Below are 26,885 nucleotides of genomic sequence, written 5' to 3'. Positions count from 1 at the left end.
GCGGGAACTGTGTCACTCTACATTTGTAAGCTAATGCCCCTTCTATAGACATTCAGTGTGGCAGTTTTACTACCCCAAGCCATGCACACTAAGTTGTATTACTTTCCACTTTAAAATGTTTTGTTGTTTCGTTAATGCCCTCCACAGTTGAGTGGGTCTAGACATTTCAGTTCTTGCTCAGTGAGCACGGTGCAACTTAGTAATGTCATGCAGTTGTTTGATGTCTAGGTGCGATTTACTCAACCCATCTCTTTTTTGACAAGTGAAAATCAGGGGCAGGCGCACAGGTAACACAGCACAGGTAAGGCACAGGTATGTATTTAACACACATCAGTACCCCAGGGTATGTCAAAAGCAGCAGAGATCCTCTTTATGATGCACACAATCCTCCTCCCCAGGAATCACAGTAACATTATCCTGGTACCATGTGTACCTCTGAGCCCACCGTTTAGACAAACTCTACAAGGGCATATTTTGACTGGGTTATTGCATCTGCAAGTCTGAAGCTTGAAATCAGAGATACAGTTAGTCAGCTGCGATATGGTGTTAAACCGTCCTTGTATTGAGATAAAATATGTCTGCTACTCATTCTTAAACAACCTAAGTATAATACGTTAAAAAAACAATCTGTCTACATATTGCAAAGCTGTACAAAATCCTACCCATTCTTTTCAGTATTCTATAATTGGCAGACATGTTCATTTGTCTTGTTTCAAGGAATTTACCTGTACTGTAGCAGGTTCTCCTCCCATCGGCTGATTCCCCTCCCAGACACATTCACATTAACACCGACACACACACACACACATACAGCAGACTTTACAGCTTTTTTCCGACTGACCGACAATATGCCTGTGGTGAGGCTGACCTCATCAGGTCACTAGGGTCAATCAGGGTTCACTTTTAGTATTTGACCACACAGCAACAACAGCTAGCTTTAGACAGCCTGTGGGTGTTCCAGTGTCTGGACAGAATAACTAGCAGACTATTTCACACCTAAAGGTCCCTGACCAAGGATTGGAAGAGATAAGGTGGCACCATGATAATGCATAGTGAGGGGAAACCATGTATCTACAGTGTGAGGGAAATCATGTATCTACAGTGTGAGGGAGACCATGTATCTATAGTGTGAGGAGAAACCATGTATCTACAGTGTGAAGGGAGACCATGTATCTACAGTGTGAGGGGAGACCATGTATCTACAGTATGAGGGAAATCATGTATCTACAGTGTGAGGGGAGACCATGTATCTACAGTGTGAGGGATATCATGTATCTACAGTGTGAGGGGAGACCATGTATCTACAGTGTGAGGGGAGACCATGTATCTACAGTGTGAGGGAAACCATGTATCTACAGGGAGAGACTATGTATCTACAGTGTGAGGGGAGATCATGTATCTACAGTGTGAGGGGAGACCATGTATCTACAGTGTGATGGGAGATACATGTATCTATAGTGTGAAGGGAGACCATGTATCTACAGTGTGAGGGAAATCATGTATCTACAGTGTGAGGGGAGACCATGTATCTACAGTGTGAGGGAAACCATGTATCTACAGTGTGAGGGGAGACCATGTGTCTACAGTGTGAGAGGAGTCCATGTATCTACAGTGTGAGGGAAACCATGTATCTACAGTGTGAGGGAGATCAAGTGTCTATAGTGTGAGGGAGACCATGTATCTACAGTGTGAGGGAGACCATGTATCTACAGTGTGAGGGGAGACCATGTATCTACAGTGTGAGGGGAGACCATGTATCTACAGTGTGAGGGGAGACCATGTATCTACAGTGTGAGGGGAGACCATGTATCTACAGTGTGAGGGGAGACCATGTATCTACAGTGTGAGGGGAAACCATGTATCTACAGTGTGAGGGGAGACCATGTATCTACAGTGTGAGGGGAGACCATGTATCTACAGTGTGAGGGGAGACCATGTATCTACAGTGTAAGGGGAGACCATGTATCTACAGTGTGAGGGGAGACCATGTATCTACAGTGTGAGGGGAGACCATGTATCTATAGTGTGAGGGGAGTCCATGTATCTACAGTGTGATTGGAGACCATGTATCTACAGTGTGAGGGGAGACCATGTATCTACAGTGTGATGGGAGACCATGTATCTATAGTGTGAGGGGAGACCATGTATCTACAGTGTGAGGGGAGTCCATGTATCTACAGTGTGAGGGGAGACCATGTATCTACAGTGTGAGGGGAGACCATGTATCTACAGTGTGAGGGGAGACCATGTATCTACAGTGTGAGAGGAGACCATGTGTCTACAGTGTGAGGGGAGACCATGTATCTACAGGGTGAGGGGAGACCATGTATCTACAGTATGAGGGAGATCCTGTATCTACAGTGTGAGGGGAGACCATGTGTCTACAGTGTGAGAGGAGTCCATGTATCTACAGTGTGAGGGAAGATCATGTATCTACAGTATGAGGAAAGACCATGTATTTCCAGTGTGAGGGGAGACAATGTGTCTACAGTGTGAGAGGAGTCCATGTATCTACAGTGTGAGGGAAGACCATGTATTTACAGTGTGAGGGGAGACCATGTATCTACAGTGTGAGAGGGGACCATGTGTCTACAGTGTAAGGGAGACCATGTATCTTCAGTGTGAGGGGAGACCATGTATGTACAGTGTGAGGGGAAACCATGTATCTACCGTGTGAGGGAAGACCATGTATCTATAGTGTGAGAGGAAACCATGTATCTACAGTGTGAGGGGAGACCATGTATCTACAGTGTGAGGGGAAACCATGTTTCTACAGTGTGAGGAAGACCATGTATCTTCAGTGTGAGGAGAAACCATGTATCTACAGTGTGAGGGAAACCGTATATCTACAGTGTGAGGGGAGACCATGTATCTAAAGTATGAGGGAGACCATGTATCTACAATGTGAAACGGGACCATGTATCTACAGTGTGAGGGGAGACCATGTATCTACAGTGTGAGAGGGGACCATGTGTCTACAGTGTAAGGGAGACCATGTATCTTCAGTGTGAGGGGAGACCATGTATGTACAGTGTGAGGGGAAACCATGTATCTACCGTGTGAGGAAAGACCAGGTATCTATAGTGTGAGAGGAAACCATGTATCTACAGTGTGAGGGGAGACCATGTATCTACAGTGTGAGGGGAAACCATGTTTCTACAGTGTGAGGAAGACCATGTATCTTCAGTGTGAGGGGAGACCATGTATCTACAGTGTGAGGGGAGACCATGTGTCTACAGTGTGAGGGAGACCACGTATCTTCAGTGTGAGAGGAGACCATGTATCTACAGTGTGAGGGGAGACTATGTATCTACAGTGTGAGGGGAAACCATGTATTTACAGTGTGAGGGAGACCATGTATTTCCAGTATGAGGGGAAACCATTTATCTACGGTGTGAGAGGAAACCATGTATTTCCAGTGTGAGGGGAGACCATGTATCTACAGTGTGAGGGGAGACCATGTATCTATAGTGTGAGGGAAATCATGTATCTACAGTGTGAGAGGAAACCATGTATTTCCAGTGTGAGGGGAGACCATGTATCTACAGTGTGAGGGGAGACCATGTATTTACAGTATAAGGGGAGACTATGTATCTACAGTGTGAGGGGAGATCATGTATCTACAGTGTGAGGGGAGACCATGTATCTACAGTGTGAGGGGAGACCATGTATCTACAGTGTGAGGGGAGACCATGTGTCTACAGTATGAGAGGAGACCATGTATTTACAGTGTGAGGGAAATCATGTGTCTAAAGTGTGAGGGAAAACCATGTATCTACAGTGTGAGGGGAGACCATGTATCTACAGTGTGATGGGAGATCATGTATCTATAGTGTGAAGGGAGACCATGTATCTACAGTGTGAGGGAAATCATGTATCTACAGTGTGAGAGGAGACCATGTATCTACAGTGTGTGGGAAATCATGTATCTACAGTGTGAGGGGAGACCATGTATGTACAATGTGATGGGAAACCACATATTTTACATTATGAGGGAAGACCATGTACATACAGGGTTACTAGAGCCCATTGTAATAGTGTAAGGGTTTACTGGTTGGTAGGTATATAGGTAGGTTGTGAGGTAGGTATTTCCTTTTTACACTGCTGTATAATCATTTCCTAGTTGCTTTTTCCTCATCTCTTCCTCTGTATGGACTTACAGTAATATCATTCCATTTACTTCTGTGTTGTTTTCTTTTGTGTGTGAATCCTTGACTCCGTAATCTGTGTCATGGTGAGTTCAGTATTAAACTAGATCAGATTGTCAATATCCAGCTTAGAAGTTAACTCGATCAATTCCCTAACCTCTTCAACATTTTCAGCCAAATCTGTAGTTTTCTTCATCCAATAATCTAAAAGTGTCTTATTTCAAAATCTCAACCAATTCCATGCATAAGGTGCTTCAGTCAATGTAACTTTCCTGGATAGGCCAATATGGCCTACAGCCTTGTGAATACATGGTTCAAATGGAGAATGCGCAATTGCACTTATGGAAGAAAAGAGATATATAACCTTCATACTAAAAAGCATCATGTACCCTGGATACAGTGTGGAACTGAAATTATTTAAAAACCATACCATGGTAATGCTACAAAACCTGACAACGAGTGCCAATTTGAGTCACTCACAAGAAAACAGCTTCAATATATTAAAGGACTTAGTAAAGCAAGGGCCATTTTTGGTCCAACTTCATATTTTTATAACTTTTTGTCAGAGCACTCTTGGATGTCTAAAAGCTATATATCCCAAATATTAAGTATTTGTGTAAAGACTTTTTGAGATAAGGTTGTCCAAAAGAAGTATACAAGGACATTAAGATTAAAGAATTTTAGGAAGTTTTTACCCATAAATCATCATTAAACTCAGTGCATATGTGCTTTTTTCAGTGATGAAATGGATGGAAATTTAATGGATTTTGATAGTTTTTGGTTTCTTGTGCATCAATGCAACCCACAAATCAATTGACAAAAGATTGCACCCTACAAATCTATATTTCAGGGACCTAAATACTCTAACTGCAACATAAGGACCAAAGAAGATCTTAATGGTTGAATTTTAAGTGTTTCTTAATAAACAAGTAGTCAAAAGAAATAGGATGATAAAATGTGTATAATGTTTTCATCAAATATTCAATTTGTACACGGAAAGTTACATCTCTGTTGCCATGTATTTCAATGAGAACAAAAATGCCTGTCATAATTTGTACTTCACAATGCGCAAATCTAAATGAGTTAGCAACAATGTTTTTAATCAGCAGGGTAAGATATTTCAGTCCAAAAATCATTAGCAGACCTTCCCTCAATGCTAACTGAGCCCACTTTTCCCCTGGTGAAACAGTTTTTTGGTTATACATGTATAAATCCCTTGCAAACAGAGCAACTGCAAATCTCAAGGAAGTAGGGTATAATACCGGTTTCTTTGTATGTAATGGCATTAAGCCAAAAAAAACTTTTCATTTCACGATTCTCCACGAGTCGAACTGCATTTAATTCCCAAACATTGGTCTGAATTCACAGTATTAATAATTTTTTAAATGGTGAAAATAGACAGTGCGTAAATTTCAACCAGTTATAAGCCGATGATTTGAAGCTTATTTTTTTTGTTTTGTTTTCATTTTTTATTTACCAATTAACTAATTAATTAACTGGTAGATCAATTAATTTATTTATTTGTTTTTAGGAAATAAATATGTTCAGTAAATAAAACTATCATGATTATTAGGATATTTCAATAGGTCAGGGACTTAAGGAAGTTATTTTCAGTTTTGGCGTGTAATTTACATTCATATAATTCCTCCAAAAGAATGTGTTTACGAAGCAGTTTACGTCAATTAGATCATTTTGTCAAAGATGTTCTGTGTTATGGTATCAAAAGCATCAAATTATTTATTGCATATATTTTCTTGTAAGTTTTTGTTACAGATATTAAACATGTTTGACCAAGAAATGTGACACCATCATCAGCACAGGTTTAAGTATATGTCAATCTAGCTTAAGAAAAGTAGTGAAAGTAGAGTGTCCACTTGTACATATGTTTAGGTATGAGCAGCTGTATCTTACACCATGATTTGAATATTGTGGATTCAAGACATTTTGTAACTTGTGTAAATATTATGATGTAATACAATTATGCTCATGGTACATAACTATAACCAGAAACACAGTTGGACCACAATGTAAAAATTTCAGATCGGTGAAGTTACGGTATTTTAACAACGGTTCATTTACCCATGCTTCATAATATCTTGCTACACTACTAGTTGAAATAGTCTTTAACTACTGACTTATGCCCTTTCAGACGGTGAGGATACTGCTTCATCACCAACTCTCAAGAAACAAGTTTTAGGGATGACATCATGTTGGGCTTCGGCAATTCCATTCAACCAACATGGCAATCCACATCAACTGCTAAGGCAATCCACATCAACCATCACAGCAATCCTCATCAACCACCACGGCATTCCTCATCAACCACCACGGCATTCCACATCAACCACCACAGCATTCCTCAACCACCACAGCATTCCTCATCAACCACCACGGCATTCCACATCAACCACCACAGCATTCCTCAACCACCACAGCATTCCTCATCAACCACCACGGCATTCCACATCAACCACCACGGCATTCCACATCAACCACCACGGCATTCCACATCAACCACCACAGCATTCCTCAACCACCACAGCATTCCTCATCAACCACCACGGCATTCCACATCAACCACCACGGCATTCCACATCAACAATCACGGCATTCCTCATCAACCACCACGGCATTCCTCATCAACCACCACGGCATTCCACATCAACCACCACAGCATTCCTCAACCACCACAGCATTCCTCATCAACCACCACGGCATTCCTCATCAACCACCACGGCATTCCTCATCAACCACCACGGCATTCCTCATCAACCACCACGGCATTCCTCATCAACCACCACGGCATTCCACATCAACCACCACGGCATTCCACATCAACCACCACAGCATTCCACATCAACCGCTAAGGCAATCCACATCAACTGCTAAGGCAATCCACATCAACCACCACGGCATTCCACATCAACCACCAAGGCATTCCACATCAACCACCACGACATTCCTCATCAACCACCACGACATTCCACATCAACCACCACGGCATTCCTCATCAACCACCACGGCATTCCACATCAACCACCACGACATTCCTCATCAACCACCACGGCATTCCACATCAACCACCCTGGCATTCCACATCAACCACCACGGCATTCCACATCAACCACCACGGCATTCCTCATCAACCACCACGGCATTCCACATCAACCACCACGGCATTCCTCATCAACCACCACGACATTCCACATCAACCACCACGGCATTCCACATCAACCACCACGACATTCCTCATCAACCACCACGGCATTCCTCATCAACCACCACAGCATTCCACATCAACCACCACAGCATTCCTCATCAACCGCTAAGGCAATCCACATCAACTGCTAAGGCAATCCACATCAACCACCACAGCATTCCTCATCAACCACCACGGCATTCCACATCAACCACCACGGCATTCCTCATCAACCACCACGACATTCCACATCAACCACCACGGCATTCCACATCAACCACCACGACATTCCTCATCAACCACCACGGCATTCCTCATCAACCACCACAGCATTCCACATCAACCACCACAGCATTCCTCATCAACCGCTAAGGCAATCCACATCAACTGCTAAGGCAATCCACATCAACCACCACAGCATTCCTCATCAACCACCACAGCATTCCACATCAACCACTGCTGCTAAACATGATGAACAACACCAGCCAGACTCAACTAGTACCGTGTGTTTAGATTAACTTATGTGAACTGATTTCAATTGATACTAACTTGATTTTGACTGCATTTAAAATCTTACTTAATTATGAAGGAAACAAATTTTACATTTTTTTCAGAGACATTTATTATTTCAGGATATATATAATGTTCATGGAAAATTTTATTTAAAGAATTTATCACAAAGATTCAGCAGTTGATAGTAATAACAATTGAAAGTAATAGCAGATCTTAGAAAGCTACCAACATGACTTCTATTATATACGTCATAATAAAACGTGCCCACATTTTATGTACTTCAGGAGTGAATTTTTGCATCTATATCATCCTGGTGATGCCCAAAGTTCTGGTTGAAACTGGGAGGTGGTTAACATAAACAAGAACAATCTTATTCCCAAGCTTGTTGTGATAGATTATCGCTCATAAAGTACATATGTACCAATCTGCAGCCAGACACCTAAATCTGCTGACACTCCATTATGTGGAGATAATATGACTGCTGATATCATCACTAGATATTGTTAATCTGAAATAGAAGAACACTGCCAACAGGTAATTCAAGTAAATCCTATAATATGATACTGATCTATATATAAAACAGCATTACTTTTGGATTGATGCCTAGGTGTCACAAAAACAGAATCTTGTGTCAAAGCACAAACATCACTACTTTAGACCAAAATCCTGGAAAGAGAGTGGAAATAGAATCACATACAATGTGTAGCTTAAAAATGATCTCCTCACAGCAATGTCAAAAACAACAACAAAATACCAGTATGTCAACATAATCATAATCCAAACTCAAATTCAACAAAAGCAAGGCAAAATAGAATAGAAAAAAGATTTACACAGAGACTCCTGACAAAAGTACAATGATAGTAAGACCAGGTGTACTAGAAGAGTAAGCATCTTCTGCGCCATCACTAGTGTGGAGCATACTAGCACTGACATAGTGTACAAATAATTAGGAATTGACCAACTTTTTGGCTGTACTATAATCTTGTGTATACTAAGCTTGAAAATAATGTGACGAGATGGTAAACAGATTATAGACCAAAAAATACTTAAGATGGTAAAAATGTACTGTAGTCAATTTGGCTATGCTCTGTTCAACACTTGGTCATAGATGTGCGAGAATGGAATTTTCCCAATCAATGATATGATTTTGCTGTGTAGAATGATCTGTGAGTGCAAATTTATTTATCAGAGTCTGAGAATGTTTTTGCTCTAAGTGAATTTTTCCTGTCCTTCTGCTGTTCATTAGGTCAGACCCTGAATCTCCTGCTCGTTTCTCAGATATATGATGCGTGGCAGTTCTTGCATCCAATTTCGTATACGCATTCTGCAATGTTTTCCTTGGGTGTTTTATCTTTATGATGGACTAGGCGTCTTGAGAGGTTTCATGGCTGTTGCAATGCCATAACCATGATAAATCCGCTGAAACAGTTCCAACAGGCCTTCGACGTAAGGGATGACAACTTGTCCTTTCCTTTTGTTCATTTCCTTGGTATTTAGTCTCTTTTATCAAATTCATCTTTGACTTTCGTTCTGGATTGCCCAATCACAGTATTTACATGTTTTAATGGTGCTATGGATGTGATTTTGCACTTGCTTCTTGTCTATTCTTCTGTAACAATCCTTTCACATCTGTTGAGCAAGGTTCCTACAACGCCCAACTGCTGGTGTCAAGGGTGGTATAATCAAAAGTTGAGGTATTGTTCCATGTGCATCATTTTCTTATAGACTAATGTAAACCTTGGTTAATCAGAGATAGTATTGCCACGTTCTCAAATGAGAACAAGGTATGCAACAATGGAACCAACTTGCAAACTAACAAGCATCAAGCACATCCAGCTTCATAACGCACAAAGAAACAGAATATTTCTCAATGAGATCACTATGGTGACAATACCTGTATCATTTGAAACTCTGTGGTGTGATTTTTTTCGTCAGTTAACAACCTCTTGCAAGAAAATCATAATAATGGAAACAGGCCCTTAAATATCAAATCAACTTTGACATGTAAACACCATAGGTTTTGGATGCAGGGAGTTGCTATTCAGAAATGGAAAATTCACAATAAGGAACATTCAAATCAACACCCTTATCATATATCACATCAGAAAACTGTCCATATTGGTGTCATAGAAGGTAAAGATTGAGAAAAATTCCTTTTAGTTTCTAAAGTGATGTCACAGAATTGCTCAATGATATTGTATACATTGTACGATTGCATGACAGTAACCTTTACTTTTTCCTGATTGGCTGATTCTAAATAATTTTACTTGCTTAATCATTACTTCTACACAAAATCAGCACTCCAGTTTGATATAACAATTCAACAACACTAGTGTATACTTCACAAAGAACTTTCTCATATTCTGTTCAACAATATCAGTTCATTGAAATTAATTTAAGTTTATACAGATACACATTCAGAACTGTATACTATCACTGTAGAACATGTTGTTTTGATAAATGTGGTAATATGTTGTATGCTATACAGTGTAATTTTGTATGTATATTATTGTTAATTAGACAGGGTGGGTACAGCCAAGTTCTATATCAATTTGTGATTTAATTAGTTCTGATGTACAAGTTCATTTTCATGTTCATTTGTATGCATAAGTGACGTCATACTGCTATATTAATTAGGGGAGGTCATGTGACCATCATTGACCAATGGTCAGTTCAATATCTTTCTTGGGGGCTCCCTTGCAATCGTCACAATGGTTTCTATTCCAATTGATTTGGCCTTATCAATTCAACACATTTGAATTTTTTACCCCAATTCAGATATAGTTATTACAGTTATATATCTCAATTTACTTAATATATTCAGTATTCAATATTAACCTGGTGGTTTATCTGACATTTCATTTAAGTGGCATATACCTGTTGGCCTCACCTGTCCACAAGTACACAGCCACAACATGCTGGGCTCACCCAGTGTCTATGTCTACCAGGAATTTTCAGTCATTTTAAATGTCTCTAGAAATAAACATGCAGAGTAGCCCCTAAGATTGCCAAAGTTTATAATGTGAGTCTGGTACCTGTTATTGATTGTGTAGTTATAAGAGATAAGTTTTACACTACAATTTTTACCTTACTTGAGCATTTGTGTTATTTATATAAAATACCCAAATATAGTAACAAGGGACTGCAACCAGCTAGTCTGTGATGTCAGAGCAGCGCACTAGGCTGATAAGACAATTTCACAAGACTTGTTTGTATCCAGATGCAGTAAAACTCACTTGTGTCTAACATGCTTGAAACAAATACACTGGACGAGTCAAATGTTTTATTCAGTCCATTTTTTTTCTCTTTGTTGTCTCAGTAAATTAAACACAGATGTTGAATTAAATACTGTGTTTGTGTCAAATATATTTTGTAATCCATCCTTTGTAAACTCTACCAAAATTTACTTTTTAGTGTCAAACATTCAGGCGTCACCTTATCTCAGGTAAAAATTTCCTGACTTCGGTCCAAATGACTGAGCGTAGTCATTGAGCCATATCTGTGTTAACAGCCACCCTAACATAAGTTTCTGGTATGGATGGAACATTAATTCCTGCATTTATATAGGTGCACTGGTGAAGGTCTGCCTTAATAAAGAATTATATGCAACCAGCCTTAAAGAAAAAATATACTGTATTCTGTTAACTGTAAGTATACTGTGTTCTGTTTTTATTTTTTATGTGCATGGCTGCCGAAATCCAGAAGGAAAAATAAGTGATAACTATCCCGCCAATACAGATTTATGAAAATCTAGTTTGTCTCCACCACATTATGATTTATTGCATTTACTGACTGTTAATGAGAATTATTACTCTTTAGGATTTAAATGCAAGTAAACTATTTGTATCATATCGGATATTAATTTTCTATATATGTAAGATAGTGGGTGTCTAGTCGTGTGGTTCACAATACTTTTATTGTCCTATATTTGCACTAAGACTATTTATATCAAAAATATAGTTATTGTATAAAATACAAAATGTCTTCATTTATTTATTACTAATCATTACTGTCATGCCATTCTATGAGACACGTATCCAGTAAAATCCAAAAATAGGTTCAACCTGAATTGCGCAATGTCTGTACAAAAATAAACATGGCTTAATAAAACCATCAAAAATGAGGAATATTTCATTGGTCCCGCCGACTTCAACTATCACTGTTTTGCTGTATTGTCACAAGGGTCTTCCCCCCCCCCCAATATTTAGTACTCCAAAATATAGTAACTAGAGGCTTCCCCAAATCTATGTTGAATTGATCGACCAAACCCAATGGTGTTGTACATCGTGATATCTTGTTACTATTTGCATATTTATTTTGATGAATTAAATCAATGAAGCCTTAATTAATACCATTTTTATTTCGTTTATTGTAATTTTTAATCTGTTTCTCTTTCTATTGTAGATCATTAGATCTTCACTTTTTATCCAGATCATTTAATTACTTGAAATGTTGAGGAAATAAAACTTATCCACCTGTGTATAACGTTGATCTAGATGACTAAATTGTATATGTGACCTTGAAGCTAGTTTGCACAATAACCTTTTGGAACTGAAGATAAGAGGTTAATGTCACTGAACAGATGATTTTCTAAAACAGTAACAGTGACCTTGATTTGGAATCCTGAACCACAAGCCCATTCAAGGTAATTTGATTAATACTCTTTATATTTTGATTGTGACTGATTTTGCATTGAATTGTTTTTTTCAGTAGTTTGGTTATTGACATTGACCTTCGAACTTTTTAACATGAACTCATCCAAGATATTGTCAAGGTCAACCTTTTTAAACTTTCATCAAAATTCCTTAGAAATGGAGTCACTTAGAGGGATACCAATAATTCCTGATGAGAAGGGACATAGTGGAGTGTGATTAAACACAATGAGAAGAAGAGCAATAGGACACAAAGGGAGACAGTGCAATGGGATACAGTTTGAAGGAGCACAACAGGACACAATGAAAAGTGGTACAATGCGACACAATAGGATGAGGAACTATGGGACACAATAAGAGGCAGCACAACAGCACACAGTGGGAGACGACACGATGAGACGCAATAGGAGGCAACACAGAGACAGTAGGACAGGACCAACAAGTAACATATGTGTCCTACTCCCTCATACAAGAGGCCAAAAGGCTGTTATGACTACCCAGGTTCCATAAAAGCTATCATTTTTATTGTTGAAACATGTTATTTAGAATGACCTAATTTACATGGTAGATGTAATTCAAATGTAAAAGTGCATTACACTAAAGTATCCTCCCATGTCAAAATTTCTAACCAAGTTTCAATCATCTCCAATGAAGAATTAACAAATAGCACATACGGCCTATATTGGAATAGAATCCTGTCATTCTTACAGAAAAAGGATTTTGAAGAACTTGCTCTATTTCACATATCAAGCCCTTATGATCCCAGTGTTAGGGACCCACTATGTACACAAAATTTAATTTCCTCATCCAAGGATGCTTCAGACAAAATTTGGACAGAAACCCTAAAGATGGTTTTAAAGAATTCGCTATGTATCTCCTATTGGGAGCCATTCCTCTCATCCAAGGGTGCCAAGAACCATCATTTATACTAAGCTGAGTCCCTTCCATCCAACAAAGTTAAGGGGAGAGGACGCGAAGGGAAGGGAGGGGAGGGGAAGGGAAGGGAAGGGAAGGGAAGGGAAGGGAAGGGAAGGGAGGGGAAGGGAAGGGAAGGGAGGGGAGGGGAGGGAAGGGGAGGGTTGACCCATCATTTATACAAAACTGATTACATAGATTCTGACAGAATTCTGACATTCCTGCAGAGAAGATGATTTTTGAAATATGAGTAAATTTTCAACCATGTGACCCTACCCTTCAGGTCAATGGAAGGGATAGAATCATCAAATTCAATTTGTAAATGTCCATGAAACTGTTCTACAAGGTTTTATTGAAAATACTGTAGTGGTTTCAAGAATGACTCAGAAATGTGAAAATGTCATCAGACAATGCATGTGGGCAGATGAATCAGAAATGTCACTTGAGCAAAATAACAATTTATGTTAAAAAAATGTAATTTTCGAACATAAACTATAACAATAAAAAAAAACACCCCAATACCAGGGCTAAATATGAAACCTATGGGTCATATAGGAAACAATTTTGCTAAAGCACCTGGCAACAATTCCTTCTATAATGAGTACTGGTTACTAGCATATCTGAGTCTGGAGAATTAAGAAGATTATAAGAATTCAAGGTATCTAACTCCCTTTTGGCCCTTTAGAGACCCTGAGTAAGAGAGAGGACATCAGTGCTCTCTGAACGCTTACAATTATTTTTTGAACTGGAAGGTGCTGTTATATAATGTCTCTAACAAACTGTATTTTTTACCTTGATAATCATATGACTTCACCAAGAAGTTTTTTTTATTAGAAACACTATGCTAAATATGTGTATATATATATATATATATCTGCTTGAGGATGTCATAATTACCTGAAGGCATTCACAATAGCATTTTAAAGTAAAACACTTCCATAAAAAATATATTTAGAAACTTCAATAAGATTTCAAAAAAGAACATAATGAAATTTGCAAATGGGAATGTAAAGTAAAACTTCCTGACACCAGAGGGGTAGTCCATTTATGTATTATAGATATACTAAAACCAGTCTAACCCCACAGCTAAGTATTCAAACAACCATTTTTGGAAAATTTTCTTCAGGTAAATAATGTCAATGGAATAGAAGTTTTTATAACACAACCAGTAGCAGATTTGAGCTTCACATTTCACTGCCACCTTCATCAGCCAAATGACCAATGTAGAGCGTACTATCACTGACGAGTAATAGTTCTTAGCATATCTGAGTCTGGAGGATTAAGAAGATTGTAGGAATTCAAGGTCTTTTGGTAGGAAATCAAGGTATTTAACCTCCTTTTGGTCCTTTAGAGACCCTGAGTAAGAGAGAGGACATCAGTGCTCCCTGAACGCTAACAATTATTTTTTTAACTGGAAGGTGTTGTTATATAATGTCTCGAACAAACTGTATTTTTTACCTTGATAATCATCTGACTTCACCAAGAAGTTTTTTTTATTAGAAACACTATGCTAAATATGTGTATATATATATCTGCTTGAGGATGTCATAATTACCTGAAAGCATTCACAATAGCATTTTAAAGTAAAACACTTCCATAAAAAATATATTTAGAAACATCAATAAGATTTCAAAAAAGAACATAATGCAATGTGCAAATGGGAATGTAAAGTAAAACTTCCTGACACCAGAGGGGTAGTCCATTTATGTATTATAGATATACTAAAAACCAGTTTAACCCCACAGCTAAGTATTCATACAACCATTTTTGGAAAATTTTCTTCAGGCTGGTAATGTCAATGGAATAAAAGTTTTTATAACACAACCAGTAGAAGATTTGAGCTTCACGTTTCACAGCCATCTCCGTCAGGCTAATGACAAATGTAGAGCATACTAGCTCTGAAGTATGTAGTAGTATGTAGCTAGTACTCTCTACACTGGTCATTTGTCTGATGAAGGTGATGATGTAGTCATCGAAATGTCACTGTCAAATCTTCTACTGGCTGTGTTATAAAAACTTTTTACTAACAACCTGTTCAACCTGGCACCAGAAGGTAATTATGTCCAAGTAAAACTAAACTAGTGTCTTATTATACTGGTTATCTACTGTGTTCTGAATCCTGCCTAATCTGACACCTATGTATTATGGTTCCTGACCAATCTGACACCTGTGTATTCCTGGACACCTGTGTATTCTGGTTCCTGACCAATCTGACACCTGTGTATTCTGGTTCCTGACCAATCTGACACCTGTGTATTCTGGTTCCTGACCAATCTGACACCTGTGTATTCTGGTTCCTGACCAATCTGACACCTGTGTATTCTGGTTCCTGATCAATCTGACACCTGTGTATTCTGGTTCCTGACCAATGTGACACCTGTGTATTCTGGTTCCTGACCAATCTGACACCTGTGTATTCTGGTTCCTGACCAATCTGACACCTGTGTATGTTAAGTTTGCTTAATACACCTGAGTTCACAGATATTCTGTCCAAATCAGCTCAAAGAGGCTTTACAAAGTTGAAAAATAGATCCCTTGATATCTCTCCTCAAAGTCTGTTTCATTGATTTACCAGAATTCACATTGATCATTATGAACTGATTTTGGGAAGGAGAAGTTTTCACAAAGTATGATGCAGGTTAATGTGCACAGATTACATAAAAGGTTAAAGAAGGTATGTTTGAGAAACACTATGGCCTCAAGGGTAAGTCATTCAGGTAGGCTAAGCAATCATGAGGGCTAGGACATTCTACTGAAAGGCATTTCTGTGATACGTCAAAGGTGTAGGTAAAACACATGTAAAATTGAGTGAAAGGTCATTAGGAATGCATGTGCTAAATAAGAAAGCATTTTCTGAAAGGATAGATACTCATCTGTATGAGGACCATTGGACACACTCTTCAAATTAAGTAAAGCAAAATACAACTAAAGCATTTAAGTCCAGCAAATGAAATGGGGCACCTGTTGATTTTACCCTGTTTCTTACTATTATTTTCACCATTTAAGTCCTGTAGCTCTAGCACATACTGACAGATTTTGATCAAGTTTAAAACAATTTGAGATCTCATTAATACAAAGCAACACAAACTTTGGTTCCAGTCTGATGGAAGATATTCAAGAAATATTACAGAAACGAAGAAATCATCTTTTTTTTAAAGTCCTGTAAATTGCAAATCTTCACTTATTTTAAACAATGTTGAACTAGCCAGGATCTTCTTGTTATAAAACATTATATCAAATTTGGTTCAAGTCCGACATTGAAAAAATTAGTTATTAGACAGAAATGAAAAAAAAAATTCTTTTAAGGTTAAGATTTTGAAGTTCTATAACTGTTGCAAATGATGTGGACAGATTTAGTCCAATATTGACTTCATGCAAGATCGCATTAACAGAAAGCAATACACAAAGTTTGGTTAAAATCTGAAAATCAAAATCAAGTTATATGAGCCCAGAAAAGAAAACTTCTATCATCAAGATTGTATAAAGTCCTGTAACTATAGCAATTGTAAAAAGATGTGGACCAGTATCAAACAAATCTGTGATCTTACTGATATAGAGCAATATACCAAAGTTTGTCCAAATCTGACAATAAAAACTTATGCTATTTTACAGGAAGGAAAAAATGATTGATTTTAAGGATTTAATGTAAATGACTTTCAATCAATATCGAACATATATGATATTTTGTCCACAAATATACAAAATGGATCAAATCCGATGAAAAAGAAGATTATCTTATGGAAACCTTGAAACAGGCAAACAGACAGACAGATAGATGTACAAAAAAAAAAAAAGTCCAAAAACAAAATATGCCACCTGATCTTCAATCTCGGCATAAAAATAATGAACAGAGTTAAGACAGGTGATACTGAAGGGAATGTGTCAAGGTCACATGAATTCAAACAGGTATGAGGATCAAGAAACTGACAATACACTATACATATCCTTGTATTTCACTATGAATGACTGATGAAGAACATGCTGTCATCACATTGTTAACTTAACTATAAATAGGTCAGATTTTGACAAATTTGTAGTGTGACATTAATTGGTGTCATAATATTTCTGAACCCAATAGCAATGATTAGCGTGAAAGAACCCTCATTATTATCAAGCATGCCCTGTCACACTTCTGCAAAAGCCAATTATCAAATCCATTGGCGAAATAAAGTGTAGTATGAGCCTGATCTGAAACCTGAGTTTCTTGTACTAATCTAATCTAACAATTTGATAGAACAGAAGTGACATAGGGGAAGACTCTTATATCACTATTCTATAAAATTATATAAAAGCGTAGATATAAAATCTGAGGTAAAAAATCACAGAAGAAATTGTCATAAGATTTATGTTTTGATCTAAGCCTTTTTTTAAATATCATTTCATTGGCTGATGTCATCACTGTGTAATCCAGACCTGTGAGTTTAAGTCTAAGAAAGATAACCCTTATATTACACTGACCACACAACATGGGGGCGGTATAACTCACTGTGTATGGAAGACAGGCTGATTTCCCATAAGATTACATAAAGGCTCCAGTATTTATATTCCCACATATCAATGAAAAAAAGATAAAAAATGCTTCAGGTCAAAAATCACTATTTTCTACAAAGTTTAATGTGAAAAATTGTTGTATTTTGAGACGGGGATGAAAAATAGAACATATTGGTCCTTAGTCAGCTTTTAATATAAACACTTCAGTCTTTCTTTTACATTTTCAGTCTCCAGAATTTTCTATATAAATATGCTTCAACCCTTCCTTTCCTGTGTCCTATGTTAAGGTCTATAATAAAATCTAATGAATGTGAATATGATAAAAAAATTTGATATTTTTAAGATAGTTAACTTACCAATATCAATCAGGAGCAGACTGGGTTTTTTCCGATTCACTTTCAATTTTCTTTTTTTCACTTTTTCCCCCTATATTATTGTACAATTATTCGGTATTTTTCTATTTATAAAGAATTGTGTTTTCTAATAAACGAGGGCTCTGTCTTTTTTCTTTTTTTGTTTAGCTTGATGTTCACACCAATATTTTACATTCTTGAAAATCCTAAGCTAGCAGATGAGCTATAAATAGACACATGTAAACATAATGGATGTTGTTTCTTGGAAATTATTTTCTTATTTTGTTTAATAATTAATCATAGTTCAGTTTGATTTTGCATTTTCCAAATGGCTAAAGTCATGTTATGGTAATGTTCATGGAGAACTGAATTACATTAGAGTGCCATCACAATGAAATATCATACCCTGAAATATCAAACCTTGGACTTAGCAGCACCACACTCTAACTGGTCACATGGCTAAAGTCATGTTATGGTGATGTTCATGGATACCTGGATTATTTTAGAGTGCCATCATACTGTAATATCACTTGACTAAGCAGCATGACACTCTACCTGGTCACATGTATACTGGCAACAGGCCTGCCAGTTTTTACATGATCACCCATTAAAGCTAAATGTCAAGTAGCATGCAAAACTTTATGACATTTGGTTTTCTCAGTTGAGGAACAGAAATTTTTTTTTTCTAAATGTCAAAATTGATATGACAAGATGTTCTTGAACGTTGAGAGATTGCATGGGGTCTTGTAACTCAAACCAGCAATGAAAAGATTACTAAGCAAGGACAATATACGATATTGTATAACATCTATCAGGAACAGGTTGAAGTAGTTCCTTCCTTTAACATCCCAATATAACCTTATATAACCTTAAGGTACCATTTATATTTCTAAATCAAAAGTAGTCATTTAAATTTTTTATTGAGTTATTCCTCAAGAAAAGTGATCTTCAGATACTAAACCCATCTGCAATCAACAATTAAATATACAGTGCGTTATTGCCTAATCTATATTATGTACTATAAATATAATTTTGTTTTTATTTTTCTGAAAAAAAAAAACTAAAGGAAGGAAAAAGACAAACTTCAGGTAAACAGCTCGAGGAATCTTTCAGATCTCTGACAAGGAGTTAACTAACTGGGGTATATGACTATTTGCCTAACAGATCTACTACTGTCTATGTATGTTATGGAATAAACCAGAAGTTACGCAGAGGGCAGTAAAAAGTAAAATACCAGCATTCTCAGACAAAATTATGGATCAGCTTTAAATTGACATGTTTAAATCAAGTGTATATTCAGTTAAGAAAACTTTTATCACAATTATATAGCTTCCTGTAGAACAATTTTTAAAATACTGATATTTTGAACAATATGAAAAAAGGAAGGTTACTGATGTTAAATATTATGATCATGCTAAGTGGTAGAAGCTGACTATACACTCTCTGTAAACCTTGCTTCAGACACAGAAACTTTACACTGTAGGTGTCTATTACTCCCAACTTCCAAACAAATCTGCTAATTATTACAAGTCAACTCAACCATGACACTCTATGGCTGGAATGGCACAGTTCTAAGCGAGCTCATCCTGATTTCTCTTAACAACCCTCTCATACGGTAAAGAACTTCAAAGCTTTTCTTTCTTATAAATGCTAACGATTTTTCTACATCAGTATATTTTTTAAAATTCATTTCTAATGAAACAAAGATATATATAACTATGAATTTCACCAACTAAAATATGAAATATTACTGCTTCTAATTGCATGCTTTATAACATAACCCTGTCCATCCTCACCCGATGAGTGATTCTGGCTCATCCTATCCTGCTGTAACACCTTCTATCTCAACATATCTTAACTATTATAAGAAGAGGCCTAGCTGCCTTAGTCACCTGATGTATTCAATATTGAACATAAATGTTACAGGGTTTGTAAATTTCAAGTGTAACAAAAAAGAAAATTATGACATTGAAAATAGCAAAGTTTTAAGCCCATGGGGGTCGGCGAGTGTCATATATGAATACCATCAATACTGTTGTCTTATACTAATAATTCTTTCCAAGTTATTTCAAATTGAGAAATGAAAAACACGCTCAAAAATGCAAGTTTCCTATCAAAACTATGGTAAACTTCACTCCCTCCCAAGGGGATAGAGTAAGACCTTTGAGTCATGAAATTAACAATTTTGTAAAGCTCCTTAAGATCCTTTAAACTATGAAGAACAATTGATTCTACCGTATTTGGTATTTTGAGGTTGTGAGGAACAGATGAATGCAGTGACCTAACAATTAAAGTCAGAGATAGGAACAGATGAATGCATTCTGATTTGAATGGATAATCAGAAAGCAACGGACATTAATTGAGTGTTGAAGTACTCAAATCGTCTGAATGATTCACAATGGATTAAAGATGGAACAACAACAAAACACGAGTGGAACCGACACAGATCTAACCATTAACACATCATCAGTTTGACAGACTTTAAACAGTGGACTGTATGACGATTGTCCATTTTCTCAGAGATAAAGATCCCTTTATTAAAAAGGTTTAGGTAACAGGGTCAATTAAAAAAAGAATTGTTCTTAGATAATTTAATTTACATCTAAAATTCTTAACATTTCAAGATAATAGACCTGGCCCAGCTTCTTCATCCTTATTATCAGTGAGGAGTTGTATGACGTAAATTGCAAAGAAAAAGATGATTTGGCAAATTATATTTCCTCAATGACACACCTCCTTACCAAGATGAAAAAATGAACCAATACACCATATATAAGGTTCCAACAACTAGCAGCATGGGAGATCTAGTCAGAATAAATTTTTTCTGTGATGTAGGTTAAAAGTCAAAATATTGTTTCGAATGACCTACTTTTGATACTTAACACACCAATATCAAACCATATCCAAAGTAGTTCAAGTGACTAGGGCTGTCCGAGATATAGCCCTGACAAACTTAATGTAGGTTAAAGGTCGAAATGTAGGTCAGTGTGACTTATTTTTGATAAACAATGTACACTTTTATGAAGATGAACCCACATTTCAAGTATTTTGTTCATATAAGTAGAACATTGAGCCTGGGTATACTTTTTTATTGATGTAGGTCAAAGGTTAAACTGTAGGTTAAAGTGGCCTACTTTTGATCTGCAACATACAATCTCATAACCCATATCCCAAGTATAAAGTCCTCCTGATTGTTAGTGTAGAAGATAGGGTCTGGATAAGATAGAGGAAGGATAGAAGGATGTACAGACACAGTGCAAAACTTAATCTCTCCAGTTCCCAGTTGGGGTCTAATAAACATATACAAATAAAACTATTGTAGACATCAGTACAGACTGTTCCAACCTAAGTGGAAAAAGCAGGTCATCCCCCCAGAACACTGACATTTTCTTGGCGGGACATTGCCTAACTGGAGACATGTAACCAACCAACATAACCTTTTTATTACTGTTTTTGAAAACAGACAAAAGGCCCAAGGGCCTAAACAATTACCTGAGATCTTACTGATTACCATGTTTCATCAAAATCTGTTCATATTTACTAAAGTTATTATGTTCAGTAAGTCTAATAGTAATGAATCTGCAAAGGGCTATAACTCTGTAAATTATATTCAAATTTTCAAATTCCTTCCAGATCTTATTGATATAAAGCTGCATAAGTTTCATTGAAATCAATTCATAAATACTCAATTTATTGTGTTTCACAGATAAACTGAAGACATGTTAACCTATGGTCAGGTGAGCTAAGTATGAAGTTATAACCCTATGATACCCTGAAGTTATATATCATTACACAACCACAACCCTGATAACTTCAAGTAAGAATAACACAAACTTTTAAAATTTATTTTATCATTCAAATAACTTCCAATTACAGTTTAACAACCTTCAATATTTTCCAATTACATTTTAATGGCCATTTCATAACTTCCAGTTAAAGTTAATGTCCCTTTCATAACTTCCAGACAGAGTTAATGACCCTTTCATAACTTCCAGTTAGAATTAATGGCCCTTTTATAACTTCCAGTTAGAGTTTAACAGCCCTTCCATAACTTTCTGTTGGAGTTAATGACCCTTTCATAACTTCCAGTTAGAATTAATGGCCCTTTTATAACTTCCAGCTAGAGTTAATGGCCCTTTCATAACTTCCAGTTAGAGTTTAACAGCCCTTCCATAACTTTCTGTTGGAGTTAATGACCCTTTCATAACTTCCTGTTAGAGTTAATGACCCTTTCATAACTTCCAGTTAGAATTAATGGCCCTTTTATAACTTCCAGCTGGAGTTAATGGCCCTTTCATAACTTCCAGTTAGAGTTTAACAGCCCTTCCATAACTTTCTGTTAGAGTTAATGACCCTTTCATAACTTCAAGTTACAAATTGTCAACCCTTTGATAACTTCTAATTGTAGTTAATCAACAGTTTCAAAACTGCTAGTCACAGTTTAATAACTTCTTTATTAACTTTCAGATGTAGTTTAACAACCATTTCATAACTTCCTGTTAAATTCAATCACATTTTCATAACCTACAGTAAAATAACCATATCTGCCAGTTACAGTTTAATAATCCTTTCTTTACTCCTAGTTACAGTTTCTTTACACTTCTATGACTTCTACATACAGTTTAACAGCCCTTTCATAACATCCAGTTAACCGTTCAATAACAATTTAATAACTTCAAGTAACAGTTACACAATTCTTTCAGAACTTCTAGTTAGTTACCTAAACTCAACAATATTGAAAATTCGAGTTGCTAATAAATACCAACTTATCACTGCCTTGCTTCTATATGATGTTTGCTTTGGTTCAACCAAAAGGAAGTTGACTGTCAGTATAGCTTCATGTTTCACTACATATGAGCATTACAATCTACTCAATTTTTAATGTTACTATAATACAATTCTGGTAACCAAAGTAATCGATTGACCTCACCGTCAGTCATAACTTTCAGATAAAGTTACACAACATTTCTATTTTTAAGTGACACATCCTTTTACATAAAGTAATAAAGAAAGGATAACCTTGTTGTTACTTCCATGTAAAGTGAAACCTCTTGTTTTCTAAAATTTCGCAATCCTTTAACAACTTTTAGTTAAAATTACACATTCCTCTAGTAACTGGTAGTTAAAATTATAAGCAACTCCTTTGCAACTGCTAGTTATATCAATTTACACATTACTTTCAAAACTGCTAGTTCAAATTAAAAATTCCTTTTACAACTGCTAGTTTAAGTTACACAACCCCAATATAACTATGAAAGTTTAACAACTAAATTCATTTCTTTCAATTAATGTCAAAATTTCCTTATATAGTTACACAGTTCTACCATAACTATTACTGGGGGTTACTGTTACACAATACTGTTATACATACCAGAGTTATAAACTCTATCATAACTGAAGTTTAAGCTGGTGTAGAGAATTAATTCTCCAGATAGTGACCTTTGTTTGACCTTTGACCTATGATACTCCTCCCCCTCTGTTAGCCCAGACATAAGACACATAGAGCACCCATCCATCTTCTAGACACTTTCTAAGATATAGTGCATAAGATTAAGCAGCACTTCAAAGTCCCTCCCAGATAATTGATATTTCTTGTTTGCATTTAGACAAACTACAAACACAAGGGAATTACACATGAACGATCCAATCCCTCCCATCCTTCAACAACAGATCATAGCTTTCCAGGTGTAAATTTATGTATCAGAACTTACAGGTGATATATTTCTGTCAAACTCTTATTGACTCTGTCACTAATCACGCTACTTTTTTATTGGTTTATCATACGCCATACTTCTATAACAGTTTGTGATGTAAGTTGGTTTATCATACAATATATTATGTGATAAATTTTAATGTATATTACTCCATAATGGTTTTTTTTCTAAAACAATTGTGACTAAATATTATCAAAATCAATATAGCAAGGTGTATTTTTTTAGTTCAAATTAGAAAATATGGTACACAAAGCAATATGCATGATCCACACTCCAAACCCTTGAAGTTTCATTCCACTGAAAGTTTGTTATTTGTGTGTACTGTTGAAAGCTATGAAGGCAAAAAAATATGAAAGAGAAAGTGCAACACTGATTTTGAATAAATTTTACAGTTGCTTCCACATGACACCATATGAGAATTTGATGTGCAGTGTTTTGAATGTATCAACAATGTTGTCAAATCTAAAATTAAAATTTCAAATACAGACACAAATTCGCTCACTCAACATCTTTGAATATCGTATATAAACATTGATGAATTGCATCGAAAGGTTTTCCAGACCATTTACAGGTACATACACACTGCTGAATGGGACTGTGTGACCTTACCTGTACAGATGCCCAGAGGCTACTGAAGTCTTCTCTCTGGTGTCTTTCATTCATATTGATGCTGGCATAGCAATCAGGGCTGGAAAAAAGAAAACAGATATTTAGTTTTATAACCAAATCAATAAAATAATCTTTCGCCTAATCTAATGTCAGAAAGGAGAATCTATGAATCTCAGAGGAAAGGTTAAAGTTGTCAAAGTGTCAAGCAACTCAATAATCTTTTCCCAAAGAATGAGATACCCAAATCTTATACTAATTAAGTGAATGTTTTTTTTTTCTCGAACCCTGTTGATGTTATTGGCCTGTTGACATGACATCCAATTAATTCAATTACATCATATAAATGTTACAAACCACACTGGGTAGGGATCAATATATAGAGAATTACTTCTCAATAAAAGGACTTTTTTATGATCAATTATTTAAATATAAGTTTTCCTTCATATTTAATTTGATATCACATTTTTTTAACCTAACAAAGCAGAGGTTACTATTGTGCTGGATATGGATCAATTTAAATTATTTCCTTTTCCTTTATCTTTTCATTAGATTTATTGTGAAACGATATATATTATGAAGTACTGCTATCCAAAAGGTAGTTGATAGGCTTTCATAACAGTGAGAGAATATATTTGCATCTTCAAATCTTCCCATTTCCTGTGACTTATTTCCGCATTATTTCGGCATTTTAATAAGACAACTACCCTTTTCAGTTTAACTAGTTTCATGCTTCATTTATCACATTATGAATGTGTTTTTTTTATTTATTGTTTTGCTCTGTATTGGTAAAGCATTAACGGTACAGAGGTGTGCTATATTGACTCAGCATACTGAATGCTTTGTACCATATCATAGCAACATGAAGACAAAAACACTGAATCTAACAAAAAGTGAATTATAGTAATTTCTACCGCATTGACATTCCTAAAAAAATTAGTTCTGTATGTTGTAATACCTATACTATAACTACTATAAACAAACACAACAGTGTCAACGATGCTGTATTTTAGGGATCTCCCTCAACATATTTGATCAGATTACCTATAAATAAACTGATGTCACTTACAAAAAGAATATACCAGTGATTAGAAATGGCCAATATATATTTATTATTTCTCTGTTGAGCCTCTCTAGTTAACTTTATATTTGCTTTGTTTCAATGTCTCTTCACTGGAAAAACACTTTCATATTTCCATATACAGACAAGACTTCCCAAGTGACGACTTGGAACATTACATAGACAAGATATAGCAGAGACAATCCCAATTATCAGGTTTTATTGTGTAGCTCTATACCATATGATTACATCTCAGTCGGAATCTATTATGTTTCACTGGAGACCATTAGTGCTGTTTACAAATCCATTACATCGATATCCAAGCCCTTTTCACAAGTATTGTACAGGTATATATTACACTGATGTCCAGACTCTATGTACAGGTATATATTACACTGATGTCCAGACTCTATGTACAGGTATATATTACACTGATGTCCAGGACCTATATACAGGTATTTGTTACACTGATGTCCAGACTCTATGTACAGGTATATATAACACTAACGTCCAGACTTTATGTACAGGTATTTATTACACTGATGTCCAGACTCTATGAAAAGGTATATATAACACTGATGTCCAGACTCTATGTACAGGTATATATTACACTGATGTCCAGACTCTCTGTACAGGTATACATAACACTGATGTCCACACTCTATTTACAGGTATATATTACACTGATGTCCAGACTCTATGTACAGGTATATATTACACTGATGTCAAGACTCTATGTCAGGTATATATTACACTGATGTCCAGACTCTATGTACAGGTATATATTACACTGATGTCCAGACTCTCTGTATAGATATATTACACTGATGTCCAGACTCTATGTACAGGTATATATTACACTGATGTCCAGACTCTATGTACAGGTATATATTACACTGATGTCCAGACTCTATGTACAGGTATATATTACACTGATGTCCAGACTCTATGTACAGATATATATTACACTGATGTCCTGACTCTATGTACAGGTATATATTACACTGATGTCCAGACTCTATGTACAGGTATATATTACACTGTGTCAGGTATATATATACACTGATGTCCAGACTCTATGTACAGGTATTACAGGTATATATTACACTGATGTCCAGACTATATACAGGTATATATTACACTGATGTCCAGACTCTATGTACAGGTATATATTACACTGATGTATATATATATATTACACTGATGTCCAGACTCTATGTACAGGTATATATTA

The 26,885-nt window shown here is 36.3% G+C and overlaps 1 protein-coding gene across 1 annotated transcript in view; it reads right to left on the bottom strand.

The window, feature by feature from the left end:
- The window catches only part of LOC132547073 (zinc finger protein 77-like), a 239,315-nt gene that overhangs the window by 124,046 nt on the left and 88,384 nt on the right, over positions 1-26,885 (bottom strand). The window contains exon 2 of the mRNA XM_060210830.1: positions 24,595-24,673. Within this exon, the coding sequence (XP_060066813.1) occupies positions 24,595-24,673 (79 nt within the window). The remainder of the gene's footprint in view (positions 1-24,594; positions 24,674-26,885) is intronic.

This window comes from Ylistrum balloti, unplaced genomic scaffold (assembly GCF_031769215.1).
Source record: "Ylistrum balloti isolate Yb309-2 unplaced genomic scaffold, AGI_CSIRO_Ybal_v1 Utg369932, whole genome shotgun sequence".
In the NCBI taxonomy this organism is placed as follows: Eukaryota; Metazoa; Mollusca; class Bivalvia; order Pectinida; family Pectinidae; genus Ylistrum; species Ylistrum balloti.
Note: the sequence above shows the minus strand (reverse complement) of the source record. Positions and strands in the feature narration are given on the sequence as shown.